Source organism: Bemisia tabaci, chromosome 10, assembly GCF_918797505.1.
Source record: "Bemisia tabaci chromosome 10, PGI_BMITA_v3".
Classification (NCBI taxonomy): Eukaryota; Metazoa; Arthropoda; class Insecta; order Hemiptera; family Aleyrodidae; genus Bemisia; species Bemisia tabaci.
Genome location: NC_092802.1, coordinates 9629171 through 9649459, shown reverse-complemented (window position 1 = coordinate 9649459; position 20289 = coordinate 9629171). Strand labels below are relative to the sequence as shown.

At 39.2% G+C, this 20289-nt stretch overlaps 1 protein-coding gene across 1 annotated transcript; it reads left to right on the top strand.

Moving 5' to 3' along the window:
- Positions 1-3955: 3955 nt before the first annotated feature.
- Positions 3956-11271, top strand: LOC109038423 (uncharacterized). Its single transcript, XM_019053463.2, has 4 exons — positions 3956-4270; positions 6070-6524; positions 8243-8704; positions 10245-11271. Exons 1-4 carry the CDS (start codon positions 4217-4219, stop codon positions 10723-10725), a joined length of 1452 nt encoding a protein of 483 aa, XP_018909008.2. The 5' UTR covers positions 3956-4216; the 3' UTR covers positions 10726-11271.
- Positions 11272-20289: the final 9018 nt, after the last annotated feature.

Genomic DNA, 20289 nt, shown 5'->3' with positions numbered 1-20289 from the left:
ATAGCTAAAACAGCGAAATTCGTCTTAATTCTATAAAAACGAGACATATGCAAAAGCCATAATTACGCAAAAAATGACGTAGTATTAGGCAGACAGCAGTAAATGACAATATTACTCCAGAGAGCCAATGAAAACAGTGCTTTCAAGTAAAGTGCCGCCTTCTTCTGCGAATTTCTAACCTGAAAATGTATTTGTTGTGTGTCCAAAACGCAACCACAAAAGCATGCAGGAGATAGCACTTACGGCTGCCTTGCCTAACAATAACCTAGCATGAACATGAAAAGTACCTTTTTTATGTAATTGAAATTAAATCTGTTTATTTAAATCATCTGAACAATTTCTAGGAGTCTTTCGGACAATTAGTGGCAATTTGACTAAGAACAGAGGCTTCTTTCAATGAACTTTCCCAGTCAGAAGCTTCTGAGCCCGTTTTTTTTCAAAACTTTATTTTTGCGCTTACTGCTCTCTTCGCTATAACGGCAGAGTCGTATTACAACTTTTAAAATTAATTACAATGAATTTTATTTTTATTTTCAAATTTATGTCTTTTCCTTTCAACGTATTTTCATTTTTTCATGCATAATGATAAATAATGGAATTTTTAATCGAGATAACCGTGCTTTAATAGACGGGAATTTATCAGAAAACGCTTATTTTCAAGAATGGAAATAAAACTGGAAAGACTGCCTTGAAATTTCAGAATTATCCATCTGAAATAGCCCTTTTGGTACCATAAAAAGTGAGAATAAGGAAGACATTCCAAACGATGAAAACGTGAATTCATACAAATTATCTTAAAGACCTGAAACAGCCTTAAAAACAGGGAAAAACAGCCGAGCTCAACGACGACGATTCAGGTCACTAGAACGCACGCAAGTTTGATACGAATTGCAGGAGTAATTTCAAATTAGAGGGCGCGCATCCCAATTGAGAAGACACCCCCGCCATAAAATGCGGTCTAAACTTTTTAGGGTGAAGAAATTGAAGAAAGTTTAAGAAGACCCTCCATAAATTCCATTTAGAGCCCTCCCTCACTTATTGGAGCCATTATATATTTTCCGGGAGGGGAGGATCGTACATTTCCTGTTGCAGCTATCCCTCTCGCTTTGTAGCTGTGACTTCGACGAAGATTGCCAGGTTATCTAAAAAATGTCTGACGAGAGAAGTAAAAGTATCAAACTTCCGTGCTGTATAAAAACGCCGTATGAACATTTGAGAGTTGCCAAAATTCTTTTTCGATAAAATGTTTATTTATTAGGGAAGCTATGAATATATTTTCCTGAACTTTTCAGACACGTTAGATCAAATTACAAACATAATTATATGAGAAATTAACGGAAAATTATTCAAAAATTTCCTGGAAATTAATAATTTGCCAAAAGAAATTTGGCAACGCCTGAAGGTTCTTACAACGTTTATCCTTAGCACGGCAGCATACGTATAAAGATTCGCATTCAAATGAGCCGAGGAATGTGCTGTGATGGCGCATTCTCTTTTCTGCGGGTTCATTTCTGAAACTGATAGACAAAGCTAAAGACAAAGAAGACAAAGGGAAAATGAAGCTATCCCCATAGTCGAAACGGGTGGTTTTTTTTATAAACTGAGGGGTAAAATTATGAAGTAACTAGAATTCCTTGAGGGTTTATCGTTAGTTAGTCTGTTAATTACCTCCTTTGGGCATTGCAACTACCTACTTCTACAAATAGGCTCGCTTAATTTCCCTCTTGTCTCCTCTGTCAATAGCTTTGTCTATCGATTTCAATAATTAAGCCGCAGTTACGTAAAATGTACATATTGAAATAGTGATGTATATAATTTTTACATAGACGCGCCTAAATGTGAAACCACTATCTTCATTGCAGTTTTTTAAAATTTCCGTTCCTATTTTACATTTTCGAAGCAAAACAAGCCAACTTTAGAGCTTGAAATTAATTTATACGGAATATTCTGCTATTAGAGAGGAAAAATGAAAAAAGTTTTCATTTCAAGCATGATTGGTTTTCAAAAGAAAAAATAAATTTTAACAGGAAGTCTGCAACGTCGCCAAGTTAAACAAAGATACGTGGTTTCGCGCGTAGGCCATCGATATGTTGTTTAAAGAGTCTATAAAATTATACTATTTTAACATTAATACAATGAGCCACTAGACAAAGTCTTAACTGGAAAAAGTCACATCGATGACCAAAATGCAAAACTAAGTACCTCCACTGCGATATTTCAAAATTGTCAGTCCTATTTTATATTTTTTTGAGGAAAAACAAGCCAGCTTCATAGCTGAATATGCACAGAATATTCTGTTTACAGAGAAAAAAAGTTTTCCAAAGAAAAAATAAAGTAAGACAGGAAGTCTGCAACATTGCAAACAAAGATATATGGTTTCGATATTCGGTCATTAAAATGATTTCTCCCCAAAATCTTACGTAGAAAACGTTAAATAGAAATATTATCTACTCGGAAAAAACTAGGAGAATAGACACTATTAGTTCGTAGTTTAGATCCGAGAGTGGTTAAAATATACCTGCATTTCAAAAGGACGTTATTCATTTTTAAATTCATTTCACCCGCTCGGTATACACCGGCCTAATCAACTCTGATTTTAACTCGATTGGAAAAAAGAGTCCGACAAAAATACCTCGGTCTTGGTTAAAAATAAACCAATAAAAAAGCTTAAATTCATCGAAGCATCAATGAGAGGTTTTTTCCATTCGTTTAGGCCAACTGCTTAATTCAATTTTTCAAATCGTTCCGCATCACCGTCATACGAGTACACGGCCGAAATCAAATTTGCAGTAATTGAAAGAAAAACTAAATGGCGAAGTAAATCAACGGGGTTGCCCAGTTTCGAGTTCAAAATATGTATTTCACGTCAACTTTTAGAATTTCTAGCGATTTTACCAAATTGGTAACAATGGCAGATACATCCTTCCTGCGGTGAATATGTCCATCCGTTTTGGTTATACACGGGGTAAATTTGTGAAATTCGTAAAAAAAAAAAAATCCGGTTAGCTCAACATATAATGACAATGTGGACTCGAACAAGTTTCATTTTGCGACCACAGCTCCGAATATAACTCTCGTATTTAAAATATGTTCGATGGCGTTTAATGTAATTTTCGTTGAAAAAATTCATACCGACCTCACTGAAGACACGTATTAAATAACCCATAGTTTTTGGCCACTATTTTTGTATCTCAACCCTACTTCAACCCATGAGATGGAAAAAAACTCTTATCCGAACTATTGTTCGAATTGAGCGTGAATTGCATAAAATAATCATTATCATTTCCAATATGAAACCATTGGATATGATGACGTTATCATTTTAATGAGGTAAAACCATTGGCATCTATGGTTTTGTTTAGTCTGTCTTCGATTATATTCATTTCGTTTTTGGTGCTTGTTTGATTTGCTTTTGTCACTCTTACCGTCTACTTTGATCGTCACATCAAAATTGAGTATGAAAGTTTGTAAAATTCCATTTGGACTAGATTTAGTGGTACGGAAACAATACCTCTGCTTCATTCTAAAAGCACGGCGTATCTACATGGGTAGCATATGCCACATATGTTGTTTCTAAAATGAGCTAGAAAATAAATAGTGGTCCCTTTTTGGAAAATAAAAATCAATCATTTGTATTCATTTTTCAGTCAGATTTAGATTATCATCCGAAGACTTTAAGAATGACGTCATCACTATCATGAAGGCTTTTACTCATTTTTTCAATTTAAAAAACGCATCATACTCAAACAAATTGAGGAGCATGCAAGCGCTTACGCAACCCACTAAAGAGTTTAATTGAAGCTTTCTCACATGGTTCTACTAATTTTTACCTTCCTCTTCTTCGCTCAGTTCCAAATTCTGAATTATCAAATGAAATCTTATTGACGTATCACGGATGCTTATCATACTTCAATTGATATTGGTACAAAGCCTGGCAACACACAGATAAACAAGCGTGAGCCTTTTGCTTAGCTTACTTTCTCTTCACACAGTATTTCAGCCTCGTTAAAAGCCCGGTCGCTCAGTATAAGTTATTTCTGCAACTAAACTGTTGAATCGAGATCGCCCCGAATTTTTTGTCTTGAAAAAAAAAAATGCTATTCTTGAAGTGGTGTTTGGAAATGCAAATTTTTGGTTCCATGTGGTATTTCCTTTTGTACAACAAATACTCAAAGGAGTTTTTCAGTAGATTGGCCGAATACCTTGACATTTAGAAATGAAATGTTGCATTGTAATGGCGGTTTTAACTTTACCAATTACCATGTGCCAAGTAAGTAAACACTTATCTTGAAAGCTCAAAGCTACTTATTAACATTTGAATTATTTGTCGTTTAGATAGCTCAAGAACATTCTGTAACGAGAAATGCAAATAAGCACCACTTCTCAAAAATTTTGAATAATCGCTTCTTGAAATGCTTCAAAAGGAACTTATATTTTACGTCATTGTGTTGAATTCACGTTCCTCATTAGACATACTATTGTGTGTATCGTATTTTTGTTTCAACGCAGAGAGATATTATGTGGATGTATTAAACCTGTAATGACACCTAATTTACTGATATACTTAAAATAATTGCTCTTAATAAACACTACTGTAAGTATACGCTACTGTAGCATTTTAACACTTACGTAAAACTTCTGGAAAATTTTTGAAAAATTCCTAACAAATATGTTCTTTTTTAAAATATTTAATTTATATTATAGTAAATTATACAAAAAAACCGTTTTTTACACATTATTCTTTACAATACATGTATTTGCATAAGTTTTCGAAAAGTCCCTTTCAACGGTCGCGTTTCGAGAAGGACGTGCACAAATCATTGCTCCTCTGTCGGAAGCGCGTAAGTCTATTTCACATGAGACCTGGAAAGCATTGATTCATGAAAAAATTGGACGTATTTCTATCAAACGGAACTATGTGCATTAAGACATGAACCCCGAGACCCATAAAAATATGTGCATAACGAGGCTCACGTCATAATGTAAATAGTTCCGTTTGATAGAAATACGTCCAATTGAGTCCAATACACTCTTCAAAAGTCACTTCGTCCAAAACTCACTTCGTCCAATACACCCTTACTGCCGTACTACGAAAAAACGCCGTATAAACATTCAAGAAATGCCGAATTTCTCCTGATATGTAAAACAGGTATTTGTAAGGAAAGTAATGCGTATTTCTCTATGAAATTTTCAGATATTTTAGGTTAAATTGCGGACAGAATTTTCTGAAAAATTGAAAGAAAAATTGTGACAATTTCCAGTAAATTCAGTTTTTATTGAAGGAAATATGGCAACGTCTGAAGTCTCATACGGCCAGGGTGACAAAATTTCATGAAAAATAAAATCTTGAAATTTCACGTGAAATATTTCATGAAATTTCAGAAATTTATGAAAGATATTGAAAAATATCTCGGTTCCTTTTCATGTTTCGCAAAATTTGGAAATTGTGACTTCCTTTTATTTTTGTGTTTTTGAGTGCGGGTTGCATACTCTTTCCCTGAAAAATATGAAATATTTCACAACCTCGTGAAATTTCATGAAAAATTTCACTGAAATTTCCAATCTTTCAGTTGTTCTTACGTTTCATACCACCCTGTATGGTTCTTCCTCAGCACGGCAGCTTATACGTCGCATCACTGAAAAAAAATTCTCGGCGTTTTACCAAGTCCGTGGTACCTATACCATCTCACTTTTTTAACCATATTGGAATTTTACAAGACAGACTGGTAACTTACCTAAAAACCGTATTTGTACTGTTTTTTCAGGTAAGAAATACCACTTTATGGTAATCAATTCCGGTATCTATGCATTTACTCGGAATTCTACCACAGTCGTAAAGATATGGCGTTTTACAAGGTCCAGTAAAATTACGAGAATGTTCAATAATTTAAACCGAGATTTCTGTAAATTGCCAATTCCATAAATGTAATCTTACTAAGTAAAAACTGTTATCAATAGAACCTGATTCTTGGCAATTTACCTTTTCTTAGTAAATACACTGAGATTTTTTTTCAGTGTTCAGGAGCGACAAAATGTGCGTAACAGCCTCTTCTGCGTTTCCTTTCACAGAGCTCTCAGGCACCGCCAAGATCACCATTCGATCCCAACCGAGACAGTTTCCCTGCCCTGCTACGCTCCAAGTCGTTCGTCGACAAAAGTGCGTTCGTGAACCTGTTCTTCGAGAGCATGGAATACAGCGACTACACGATGTACGTCACGGCGCCGCGGGGGTTCGGCAAAACGAGCATCATGAACATGTTGAAGACTTTCTGCCAAGTCCAAGTTGACGCTGATGGGACACCCCTGGATCGGAACTCCACCAGCAATAGGAAACTCCTCTCCGACCACAAGCTCGGCGTCATGAAAGACGAAAAGTTCTTGTTCAAGTACTTCGGTCTGTATCCGGTTGTGCATTTCCGCTTTGATAGGTTGGACGTCGGAAGAGGGTATTCGGATTTTATCAAATCGTTCCAGGAAGTTCTTAGTGAAGCTTACCTTGAGCACAGCTACTTGGCTGATTCCTCGTGAGTAGATTATTTCATTTGCTCGTTGTAAATCTAGGATGGCCAGTTACTTTTTCGTATAGAAAAGAAAGAGAAATAATTGATAGAGACTAATGGGGAGTTTCACGATAACACGGAAATTTTGCAATTTTTTTTAAATATAGGTATAAAAAAAATCGGATTTAAAAAAAAAAAAAATTGTAAACGAGAAAAGGCTACAAAATCTCTCATTTCCTGAGAGTATAGTAATTTCTAATTTTGTCGTCTTTCATTGATACAAGAGACAGCACATTTAATTAGTCGAGTTAAGAAAGAAACCAAACACGCAATTTGGCCTGGAACGGCGCGACTTCGGGAGAAATGATGACGAACACTTGAGATGAAAAGGAGAAGCCCTCGGCGCGGTAATCGGCATGTAACACATATTAGCGCCTACAAGACTGCACAAATACTTCACGCATTGCATCAAACACAGTGCGGTTATTGTGGTCAGCGTGAAACGGTTAGCGCCTACAAGAATGCATGAATACTTCACGCATTGCGCCAAACGCAGTGCGGTCAGCGTGAAACGCATAGCGCCTACAAGACTGCGTGAATACTTCATGCATTGCGCCAAACAAGGTGCGGTCGGCGCGGCGCGGCGGCGGAAGTTAAAATCATTAAACCTTTTGTGTTTGTACTTACATAATTTTATCGTTCATTTCTTATAAATGGAAGGCCTTCTCCATTAGAGATAGGTTTACGAAACTTGACTTTCGCGCAAAGTTCCGTGACCTTTTGCTAGTAGTGTTGACAGGACTTTCCCAAAAAATGTGTTCAACACGAGTAAACGCGTCTCATGCATCCCTCCCCCTGGCACGTTCACTTGATGGTTTTTACTGATGTTTCAAAACGAATGAGAAGGGGGCGGCAAAATACAGGCGGCCCATGGGCGGAATTTAGGTGAATCCGGCCCTGACACTCAGGAGAGCGTGCAGTGAACTCAGTGACGTTACTTGGGTTGAGATCGGACAGACAACGAACTTAACATCGTGGTAAAGTGTAGAGTATCACAAAAAATGAAGGCACATTCAAGCCAAGCCCATACGTTAGAAAACTATATAACCCTTAAAAATTGCATTATGCCGATGCGTATTATTGCGATATATTGAAACAATATGTGAACCGCTTACAAATTGCAAACGATTGCTAATGCAGATGTTGCATGTATGAGGAATTTGCGATTTGACTGCTGATTCTTGTGTAACAGTTCGCGAGAAACACGATGGTGCCACTGATTTTCTCTGAAATCAACTCCCAAGCTCAAAAAAAAGCTCTCAAGTTGAGGCCAATATGGAGGGGATATCCCACGCTATCCTGAGAGTCCACCTCTACATCAAGACCAACTCTCCATGCAAAGATAGGGAGCAAATACATTGACGGGGCTGCCACTTTAATTGGGGACTCTAAAACTGAAAACACGGCAACCCTGCTAATGTATTTGCTCCCTATCTTTGCATGGAGAGTTTGTCTTGATGTAGAGGTGGACTCTCAGGATAGCGTGGGATATCTCCTCCATTTTGGCCTCAACTTGAGAGCTTTTTTGAGCTTGGGAGTTGATTTCAGAGAAAACCAGAGGCACTATCGTTTTTTTCGCAAACTTTTGCATAAGAATCAACAGTCAAATCGCAAATTCCTCACACATGTAACATCTCCATTGCCTTTGACATATATAAAAACCCTATTGATTTGGATTCCAGACGACTGGACGCCTGTCAGAGATCCGACTACACCCGTGTCGCCGCGAAGAACGAATCCGGTTGGCTGACCCAGCGCGGGAAGGACCTGACCCACCTGCTCCACTCCCACCTGGACCGCCGAAGCATCGTCCTCGTCGACGACTTCGACGCCCCTCTCCGGCAGATGCTCGGCGACCGGCGCCTGGCCGCCGACGACGTCGAGAAGATCCACGACTTCCTCAAGGGCTTCGTCGTGAACCTGGTGAAAGTCAACTTCTTCCACCATAAGTCCCTCATCACGGCCTCGGCCCGGCTCATCCCGCCGGACGTCAACTCGCGCGTCACCGAGGCCAACAGCCTCCTCACCGTCAACTTCGCTGAGAACCCCAAGATCGCTGCGTGTTACGGATTTACGGAGGGGGATGTGCTCGAGTTGGCCAAGAGATATGGGAAGGAGGCGGAGATGTCGCAGATCCGGGAATGGTATGTTACTTAGAGTAGAGTTAGTTAGTTAGTTAGTTAGTTCGTTAGTTAGTTAGTTAGTTAGTTAGTTAGTTAGTATATTAGAGACATTCAGCGTCGTTAGTTAGTTAGTTAGTTAGTTAGTTAGTTAGTTAGTATATTAGAGACATTCAGCGTCACGGGCTATTAATGTCTTTACAGAGAATTTTGAAAATGGGAGTATATACGAAAATTTAGATTTTTAAATTAAGAGAGGTGAAGAGTTTCAGAATTTTGGTAGTAATATTGGGTTCATCGCATGTAAGTGGGTTTGTATTCCTGTTGATTGTAGGGTAGTAGATCTGTGATTGGAGATATCTGAGGGCAGAGCAGTCCATAAGTACGTAGAGTACCCGTATGGCAAGTCCATTCGCGTGTTTCTTTTTAAAGGAAATTTGCTTGAGAACCGAAAAAGTCCTTTTCAGCGCGGAGTTATATCATGAACGTGATTCCTAAACCTCAGGTTTTGCAGAAGCAAAAAAGAAAGAAAAAAATATGGCTTACGTCCCGCAAAAAAGATCATGCATCATTTCTCAGTAGAATGAGTCTTATCTCATCCTGTATATTTTATATATCAATGACCGAAGTGCGAAACTACACTTCGCCATTTGCGACGTTGCAGACCTCCTGTCATATTTTATTATTTTCCTCGAATTCTGAGCAACACAATTCCTTGAAAACCCCCTTAATTTTTCTTCTCTGTCAGCGGAATATTTTGTATGAATCCCGAGCTATAAATAGAAATTTTAATTGTTTTTCCTCGGAAAAATGAAATTCTTCCTCGACGATCGACTGGGGATGAGCTCTGTCAGGTCATTTAAAGCGGAGCACATTAAATCATAAATATTGTAAAAATTAAAATCGATAAATATAAAGAACTCGTCAAATGAATACAAACAGCAATACAATATTCAAAAATCCTCAGAAGAAGAGAGCCAAAATCCGAAAAATAAAATAGGAGTGGAAATTTTGAAACACCGCATAGAGATGTGTGGTTTCCAGTGCTCCCCTTTCCCGAAACTATAGTTCCGAACTCCAGACCTTATGAGATTTTCCTGAATTTTTATTTACGGAACTTTTAAAATTCCCGAAATGTTCTGGATCTTTTGCATTTTCCGGAACTTCCTCGGAGCTTTTGAAGACATCTACACTGGAAAAAAAACACACGTTGGATCTAGAGTCCAGACTTCTTGAAAACATCGACAAGAAAAAATACTCTTGATTCAATCAGATTTAAGCTTTAATCAAAAGGAATTCTGCTCAAATTAAAGAGGCTTGGTTCTTGATTTAAGCTTAAATCTGATTGAATCAAGAGTATTTTTTCTTGTCGATGTTTTTAAGAGTCTGGACTGTAGATCCCAGGTGTTTCTTTTCCCAGTGTAAAAGGAATTCTGGAACTATTGACGGTGGGAGAAATTGGAACAAAAAACTTCCGATTCTCGGAACTTTTGACGGACATGGGTTAGAAGCACTGGTGGTTTCGCACAATAGCCACCGATATAACCACTTTTCTTCTCTGTAGGTACGGTGGCTACCCGGTCCAAGACTCCAACATGACACTCTACAATATGATCTCGATCCTGAAGTACTTCGAAACCGGTAAACTCCAGACCCACTGGAAGGACGCCGGGCAGGTGCAGCAACTCCTGAGGCCCTTCTTCGCGGAGGGCCTCTTGAAGACGGACATCGAGGGATCTCTGACGACGAACAACACGAAAATGAAAGTCGTCGATGGACCGTACAGCTTCAACTCCCGTAACATCAGGATCCTGAAGAACGCGTTGGAAAACCCCACCAAGGCGGAGAAGAATGTGTACGTCAAGAACCTCCTTCTCAAGTACCTACTGGACCACGGGTACTTTCACGTGAAGGAGAAGGTGGTCTTCAAAGGATACATCGAGACCGTTATCCCGACGTACGAAGTCAGGAAAAGGCTCGTTCAGTATTTGGATGAGAATTCGGATCAAAAGAGCGCTGAGGAAAAACAGTGGTGGTTTGTTTGATTAGCATCGAGGTTTGGCTTTTTTAATTTAATTTCTTTTCAAATGAAAGACAGTGTTTAGTAGTTCTTTGAGCCAAAGTTATTTGTATCTATTGTATTTGGATGAGAATTTGGCTCAAAAGAGCTCTGGGAAGAAGCGGTGGTGGTCTATTTAAACGGCATTGGAGCATTATTTGGATCGTATTTAGCAAAAAGGAACCAGCGCGATCGAAGTTTTTTCAAAATCATCCAAGTTCTTCTTTTTTTTAAGCAATACTCAATAGAAGTGAGGCATTAAAATTTACACGATTCTATTCCTTCATAATTAAAAATTGTTTGGTAGGAAGCAACAAGTATTTGCTATTTTGAGAGATTTTTCCGATAATTATGAAGAAGCAACATTTTACAACCCTATAATTGTGCTGGTTCCTTTTTGCTAAATTCGATCCACTTATAAGTATGCCATTTTTTAATTGGATATTTTTTGTTTCATATGAAAAGACTGTGTTTAATAGCTCTATAAACCAAGGGAATCATTTTTCACACAATATAATTAAGATTTAATTAATTCCCGTCTTTAGTTTTTTTCATTATAATTAATCAACATGATTAGCAGTTGAAATAACTCGAATATGTTGCTCGGGTAGGACATTTAACACCTACGTATGCCAAAATTCACAATTTTGTTTTTTTTTTGTAGTAAATCGAATAAAATTCTAAGGAGCGTGATACAATAATACATGTCCATCTTATGCAACATTATTTTCCCCCAGAAATTTTGAAGCATTTAACATGCAGTTTGAGTAAATTGCGTCACGAATAATCCCAAAATATAAGCGTCCTCCTTTCTTCTTTCCTCCCTTCTTCTTTTTACTTTTTTTCTAGCAAATTGGAGAGGGGCATACGCCCTTTACAGTGTACACCCCCCCCCCCTTCGAAACCACCTATGGTCTTAAAGATGAAATTCACAAAATTCAGACACTGTAGATTCTCCCTCGTTCGAAATTTCACGATTTCAAAGGTTGAAGCGCCTATTTCGGCAGCAGGGCCACAATCTCTTTCTCGACAGCGGAGGCACAGCGACGCAATGCCACAATGGCACTGACGAGAAAGTAGTGCCCCCCGACCCCCAACCCCAACAGCGGTACCTTTCTCTCCCCGGTGATCGGTTGACAGCCGTGTGCTCGGGCTCGCCGCTCGGGAGAAGGGTGACAGAATCAGCGTGAATTATTAACAAGATTTTCTGTTCTTCGTGAAATGTCAGCACTGACTTTAACAGTGCACCAATTATTACCCCCCAAACTGATAGCTACTTTAATTGACGTCTAAAATTACTTTATTCCCCGTTTCTCTCGCTCGGGCCCGAATATAAACCTACATCCGCTCCTTTTTGATTTCGACCCGCGGTTGCTTTCCCGAATCCCCCCCCCCCGTTCCTTTTGTGCTCCTGCTTTTCCTCTTTCTACTCCACTTTGGCCTTTGACACTCGGAGCTTTCGAATCGGACTCCAGAACTTCGGGAAGAGGAGATCATCGTTGTGCTCTCGACGCGCTTGTGTTTCCAGAAGCGTACAAAGGGATTTCTATGGGAATATTTTAGCCGGGTATACAGGGTGTCCTCTGCGGAAAATATCAATGTTGTGAGCCCATATCGAGGGCAAAGGAATAATACACTGGAAAAAAAAACACATTGGATCTAGAATCCAGACTCTTGAAAACATTGACAAGAAAAAATACTCTTGATTCAATCGAATTTTTGCTTAAATCAAAACGAAATCCGCTTAAATTAAGAGGCTTGGTTCTTGATTTAAGCTTAAATCTGATTGTATCAAGAGTATTTTTTCTTGTCAATGTTTTTAAGAGTCTGGACTCTAGATCCAATGTGTTTTTTTTTCCAGTGCATATCGAGGGCAAAGGAACAAACTGTCTAATCGACAGTAGAGAATTTGCATACAAAAATTGTATTGCTTTATCTGAGAGTGCTTCATGAGCTAAGTTCACAGTATTTTTCATATTTTTTTTTTTTTGACTTGGGAAACTGGAGAAAAATAGATTTAAAAGTGAGAAAATGTGCCGCCATACGACGTCATCTGGCGGCATTTTCCATTTAAACACATGTATTTTAGCAGATTAGGTTATTTTGTCATATTTTGTCCAATAATTCTTCAATTTAGAAACCAACGATATCTTTGTGCCCAGTTTTCCTAGAAGAATCATTTTTAGGATGGAATTCGCAAAATTGAAGACATCTGCAAATTCTCTATTGGACGTATTTCTGCCAAACGGAACTATGTGTATGTGCATTATGACATGAGCCCTGTTATGCATATATTATTATGGGTCCCAGGGCTCATGTCTCAATGCACATAGTTCCGTTTGGCAGAAATACGTCCAATTTTGGCAAAATGAGTCAGCGATTTTGCCGCATTAAAATTACGATTCATGAAGGTTCCCAATTGCGTGTAATTTTCTCCATAATTCATTCCTTAGTGAAGAATTTTCTGATATTTTTTTTCTCATATGGAAAAGATAATTGCTTTTCTGACGTGTACCCCAAGTATACAGCGCATAACATTAATGTTGAGTCTGGAAAACTACGTGTCTCGTCGATTTTCTACGAATCAAAAACTGCGACCTGTCGAGTTTTCAAATTTTAAAAGCTTCGGTCGTATTGGCGAAATTTTATTCGTCAATTTCAAGACAAAAGATCTAGCCACATAGGTACATCTATGTTGCCAGTTTCCCACTCATGAATCATTTTTTCACAAGGAGAATATTGGGTCATTGTATTTGAAAAGTTGAAAACTTTTTCCTCTGATTACACCAAAAATTTAGCGAAATTGCGGACGGAATTTACACTAATATTTTTTAGAAAATGTTACCTTTTCTCCTGAATGGTCTGTGGATGGCCATCGTCTAAAGAGAAAGAAAAGAACTTGGAAATCAGGAGAAAATGTGACATTCTTTTAAACAAAATTACTGATATGAATCCTGATAAAAATGAAAAAATCAGCAACATATTAAATTTACACTGTCATATTTTTATTAAAAAAATGGAATCTTTTAATCCATTTTGCAACCTTGGAATTGAGTTATCTCTTCAGCCTGGAAAATGACGCATTGAAGCTGTATAATCATTTTTCCCCCAAGAAATCGGTGTGAATTTTTTGCTGGCATGTAGGCTGCTTCGCAGTACCGCCGTGACTTTTTTCACGACTCAAATGCAGAAACACAAATTCAACGTAAGCGAATTTCTCCGGTACCTTTCCACTCATCAACAAGCCCGCTCCATATAATACATGCGTGACGGCTCGAACCTCTCAACGCAGGCTCTCCCCGCCCCGAAATATATTTCCACAAAATAAATAACTAATAAACAAAAGCTTAATTTTCGAGGGTGGAAACAACGACGCATCATCAACTTTGGCGTACGGTTTAATTGGTAGTTAGGCGGAGAGAGCCTCCTCCGGGGCCTCCGCCCCTCAAACCCCCCCCCCACCCCCACCCCGCCCTCCGCCGAAACCCTTTTTAACCTTTCCGACCTAACGAAAATTCGCTCTGAAAATGGAACATTTAACTAAAAACGAGTAATAAACTGCTTCGGATTGCGGGCGGGGGCGAGGAGGGAGGTGGCTGTGCTCGCGAGGGGTCGGCTTTCGGGGGGTGGGGCGGGGGGGGAGGGTAATGATAATCTACGCGCCAGCAACGAGGAGTTAACATCTTGTTGTGAAATATTCAAGTGCTATTATCATTCGGTGGAAAAGCCCATGCATCCCTCTCGGCGGCGGGAAGGGTTAGCCTCCGAGTTGATACTCTGATTATCATTGCCTTGTGCCCTCTGCCCTTGCCCTCTGATCTGTTATGAAGGGATTTAGGGACGCCGGCGTCGCTCCTCGTTGCGGCCCTTCAATTTTCTGCCCCCGGCAAATCCAGCCACGTCACGTTGGTAAGTAGCTATCCGAGGATGCGTCCCCTCCCCTCCCCCACCCCTCCCCCTCCCCCTCCCCCACCCCCTCCTCCACCGCGATCTCGATTCGATATGACTCGATATTGGTGTTGGAGGTGCTACGCGGGGTGCTCGATGCCCTCGAATATGCGGTTGACAAACCTGCACTGAAAAAAAATCTCTGTGTATTTACTAAGAGAAGGGTAAAATTACCAAGAATTCAGGGTTCTATTTGATCCCAGTTTTTTCTTGGTACAGTTACCATTTATAGAATTGGTAATTTTACCGAGAAATCTCGGTAAAATTATTGACTTTTTCGGTAATTTTACTGGACCCCGGTAAAAACGCCAATATTTTTTATCGACTGTGGTAGGATTACCGAGATAAAATGGCAAAGTTACCGGGAATTGATTACCAATAAAAGTGGTATTCTAACCTGAAAAAACAGTAAAAATACCGGGTTTTAGGTAATCTTACCGGTCTGTCTTGGTAAAATTACCAATAATTGGTAAGAAAAGTGAAGTGGTAAAAGTACCAACGGACCTTGGTAAAAACGCCGAGAATTTTTTTTCAGTGAGGGTGGTGCATGTTTGAGAAATAGGTTTCTTGGTCGTTCACCGAATGGATGAAAAGAGACTATAGCGGAAATCTGTAGGACTGGACAAACCTTAGTGTAAAGATTACGAGCAGGCTGATTGTTGAAATGGATAGACAAAGGGCTAGACAAGGAAGACTCTAGGAGTATGGAGCGAACTTATTGGTTAAAATGGATGGTTCTCATGGACTAAGGGGAAAATTATGGACTAAACAAAGGGTCTCTCGTGGGTTGTCGTTAGTTAGTCTATTATTATATACCTTATCTCCTTTGTCCATTGCAACCACCCGCCTCCACCGATAGGATCTCTCCGTATCCTCTTTGTCTTCTTTGTCTATCGTTTTTCCTAACAATTCCAACAATCAGCCCGCTGGACGACCGCCTAAGAGATGGGCAAAAGGCTGGCTTTCTTCTCCTGAGGATGATTGAAAATTTTGTTGCTGGTTTTATTGATTTTTTATTGATTGTCCTTGGTATTCACCGATTTTTTGTTTTTATACATATAATATTTATAATTTAATGTGCTCGTTTTTGGATGGCCTGACAAACAAAAAGTGCACTAGTCATCTGAAGAAGAAGTAGAAGAAGAAGAAAAAGAAGAAGAAGAAGAAGAAGAAGAAGAAGAAGAAGAAGAAGAAGAAGAAGAAGAAGAAGAAGAAGAAGAAGAAGAAGAAGATGATGATGATGATGATGATGATGAGTTTTCATAATTTGCAGCAGGATCATGCAAACTGTTGATTTGGTTTTCCTCAAAAAAAAGGAGACTAATACAACATCGCGCATTTTCCGACCTTACTCTTCGATATATTCTTTGTTATTTGGATTGCAATGAGGAACCACCATCTCTCGCTCTTTCATAAAAGCGCCTTTCTACAGAGGAAAACAATGGCATATGTGTTGTTTCTAAAATGCGCCAGAAATAGTGGTTCCTTATCGCAAAACGTGGTCCATTCATATAGTCACATCGAAACGATATATCGCGCTGAAGGCTAGATCGATCTTCGCGCGACGAGACGAACTTGGAGCAGTTCGAGTCCCGAATGTTAATTGGATTTCCGCCGGAAATGGCGCATGCTTATCGGAAGAGATTATTCAACGGTCAACCGGAAAAGCCTCAACTTACGACGCTCATGTTCATATCGGTGAAATGGTTGAAGCTTGCTAAACCATGCGGGATATTTTAGCCCCCCTCCCCTCCCACTGCACCGGGTTTCAATGTTTTTATTGCTGGACTAAGTGTACACACCGTGTGCTGTCTTCAGTATTCTCTCTTATTTAGCAGTGTGTTTGAAACTTTAAAAAAAAAATCGAAATTCAATTCTTGCGTTGGAATGAGTAAACCAAGATCAAAGCTCAGAATTTTGGATTTTAAAGGTACACGGGAAAAAAAAACACATTGGATCTAGAGTCCAGGCTCTTAAAAATATCGACAAGAAAAAATTACTCTTGATCTAATCAGATTTAAGCTTAAATCAAGAAACAAGCCTCTTATTTTGAGCGGATTTCCTTTTAATTTAAGCTTAAATCTGCTTGAATCAAGAGTCCTTTTTCTTGTCAGTGTTTTCAAGAGTCTGGACTCTAGATCCAATGTGTTTTTTTCTCCAATGTAAAGCTAAGAATATGAATACCGATGGTTAGATGCATCTAGTGCAAGTCTTCATTACAACGTTGGGTTATTTCCAATAATATGTTGTCATGGGAACGGAGTTCCCCATGATATTAGAATCGTTCCGTTGCTTTCGCTATGGGATTCCCTATACCTCTGCGACCTTGAGCGTTTCGCCCAGTCTCCGATTTTTGGTTGATTTTCCGATGTATCAAAAACCGTTGTATTTTTTAGCCAATCATGTCTCTACGTCAAGTTGTGTTGATTGCTAAAATTCGCTTTCAGCGAGTTTTTTTCCACTTTGAGATGTCGTGTCTGACTGGTAAATCTGCGCAGAACCACGAAGTTCCGTTTTTAGGCAAATTCTTTTTTTTGGGAGGTTCTGATTGGTTATTTTTCGCCATCAGTTTTCTGTTCGTTGGTGCAAAAGATCGCCTACCTCGGTGTTCTTGAGAAGCCGCCATTATCCCACCTCAAATTTGAAAAATAGAAGTAAAGAAATAATAACCATCGTACAAGGTGGAAAATTTTTCTGGAGGACTCGTTACGGATAAAGAAGTCAAAATCAGAGCTCGATTGATTGATTTAACTCATGGATACGCAAATATTGCCTTAGCTCAACTGCCGCGATCGGAATGCATACTAGGATGAACCTCGAGACGCATTAAAACAGTGCGAACCATGGCTCCTACAGCAATGCGCTTCAAAAGCAGTCAAGGTCTCTTGTGATAAGTCCCGCCCATTGCCCGAGTCTTTTAAATGCTATTTTTACTCTCGCCCACGTGGATCCGTTATAGTCTAGTTGACTAATCCGCCTCGTATTTTTGATTAGGTGCGGGCACCCGGCGATCGGGAGTTCGATACCCGCCGATGGGAACTACTTTTTAATGTAGTAGGGCGGATAAGGGGAAAAAGTTCCCAGAATCGTGCATTTCTGGAAGAAAGCATGAAACTTTCAGGATATCATCTTTACCTATAGAAGGTTCAATTTCGCAAGTGAGCCCAAAATTCTGAGGCCATGGGGGCCGGGGGGGCAGGGGGCCCTGATTTCGCTATGTTTTGCCGAAATTTTCGCGTTGGATCATCGTGAGAACGCCGTTAACAATGTAAAATGTGATCAAAACCTGTGTAAACGTCATTAATAGGTTCTCTCAAACAGTATCCTAAAATGCTAGCACTGTCCGATCCCGAAGCACCCCTCAAAATGCCTAAAATTCAAAATGGCGCCCATAATAAGGCCTCCGGAATATCGATATTTTCACTTGTGCATATCCTGTCATGTGAGGTATCGTTTTCCATGTAATTTTGGTTGCAGATTTCATAATTGAAGTCAAAACAACCCCCCGGTCAAAATTGGTGCCCCCAATCCAAGATGGCGTCCAGATTTGAAAGGCAGAAGGGTGCATTTTTTAAACTTTTACACGATAAGGCAAGTGATATGTCATTTCCTATGTAATTTGGTCGTACATTTCATTACTGAAGTCAAAAAAGCCCCCCGGTCAAAATTGGTGCCCGAAGTCTAAGATGTCGGCCAAATTTGAAAGGCAAGAGTGTGAATTTTTATGAGAAAATAATCACGTGAGATGACAAGAGGTATCATTCATACGCATTTTTAGTCAACAAAACGAATCTAAATGAAATGTAAAAAAAATCTTTTACACAAAAATGAAACGAGATAATCAAGATGATTGCCATCATGGCTGACAAGTGAAAAATGATGAGCCACTAATAGTGAGGTGTCTTGCTGGTTACTGCACAAAAACTCTGAACTCAATTTCAGATGCCCTAGACTCAGAGGATAAACAATTAATAAGTACCGAAAATAATTTAGAAAACTTTCAGTCGGTTTCAGTTGGTGGGTCTCTACTCCATCGAGTTTGATCGAAGCATAGGCATACTTACTAATCCATTGCACAAACCTTTGTTCCATCAAATTGATGAGCAGACACCAATGTTTCTTTGCGTTTTCAAAGTGATGTTAAACGCGCAAAATCCGAGATGATAGCTGTTCTTGCATGCGTTTACTGGTTGCCATTCAACCCCTCACATCCATAAAATAGGAACAGCAATATTCTGTACGCTTTTATGTGATCCTTACCTGCAAGAATCTAAAGAAAGGTTCTTGGAACCTAATCAAAACCATGAACGGATAAAGAGCTGGAAAAGAGTAAATCGATGGTGAAACTGCTTAAATACTATTTCGGTTTGCGGTGTTGCAGACTTCTTGTCATACTTCCGTTCCTCCATTAAAAAATACTGGAGTCATTTCTTGAAAACTTTGTTTGTTTTCACTCTCTATGTGAGGAATATTCTGTAAAAATGTCAAGCCATAATGTTGGTTTGGCCCCCTTTCAAAAAATAAAATAGGAGCGAATATTTTGAAATCCTGCAACCAAAATACGCACTTTTGCTGTTTCACTGTCGAAATATTACTCCTCAATGGTAGCCAAAAAAATGTGACTTTCGAAGACCTCCGTCATCATACATCGAAGAAAAAATTTCCAGCTTTCAAAGTCTTCATTCAATTAGAGAAATTACCCTCGATATCATCAGCAATGAAGTAGGTAACATTAATTTAGGAGCTACTTTTATACTCAGCTGTGGATGGGATGAAGTGATCTGGATGCTTGTCTTTGGGGATGGATGAATAAAAACAAGGAGCTTCATCCTATTTTAAGTGACTTGCCTCCAGCTTCCGGAATCCCCGCTTAAAATTATCCGGTGTAATTGTAAGAAAGGGAGTGACACCATGCTGTACCACCAAGAAAATAATATTTTCGTTCTTAGACTCATGCAGAAGTTCTGAAGACTCCAACTGTAGAAACTTACAGAACCGTAGGTGGAAGATCCTGAAGAGCCTCGCTGGGAATGTGAATCAGCATGTGTTGATTAGGATTTTCTCCTATACTGACCGGAGAGGGTACGACAGGTGCGTCGCGTGAAATGTCCTTATCTTTATTGAGAAATTATATGGGCCTAAAAATGAATAAAATAGCTCATTATAGATGCTCCTGTTAACATCATTCCTACCGTGGACGACCAAACTGATCACCCTCTTAATTATCTCGTATCATTTTTGTGTAAAAGATTTTTTTTACATTTCATTTAGATTCGTTTTGTTGACTAAAAATGCGTATGAATTGATACCTACCTCTCTTGTCAACTCGCGTGATTATTTTTCTCATAAAAATTCACACTCCTGCCTTTCAAATTTGGCCGACCAATTGGCACCAATTGGCCAATTTGGCGGGCACCAATTTTGACCGGGGGCTTTTTTGACTTCAATAATGAAATGTACGACCAAAATTACATAGGAAATGACATATCACTTGCCTTATCACGTAAAAATTTGAAAAAATGCACCCTTCTGCCTTTCAAATCTGGACGCCATCTTGGATTTGAGGCACCAATTTTGACCGGAGGACTGTTTTGACTTCAGT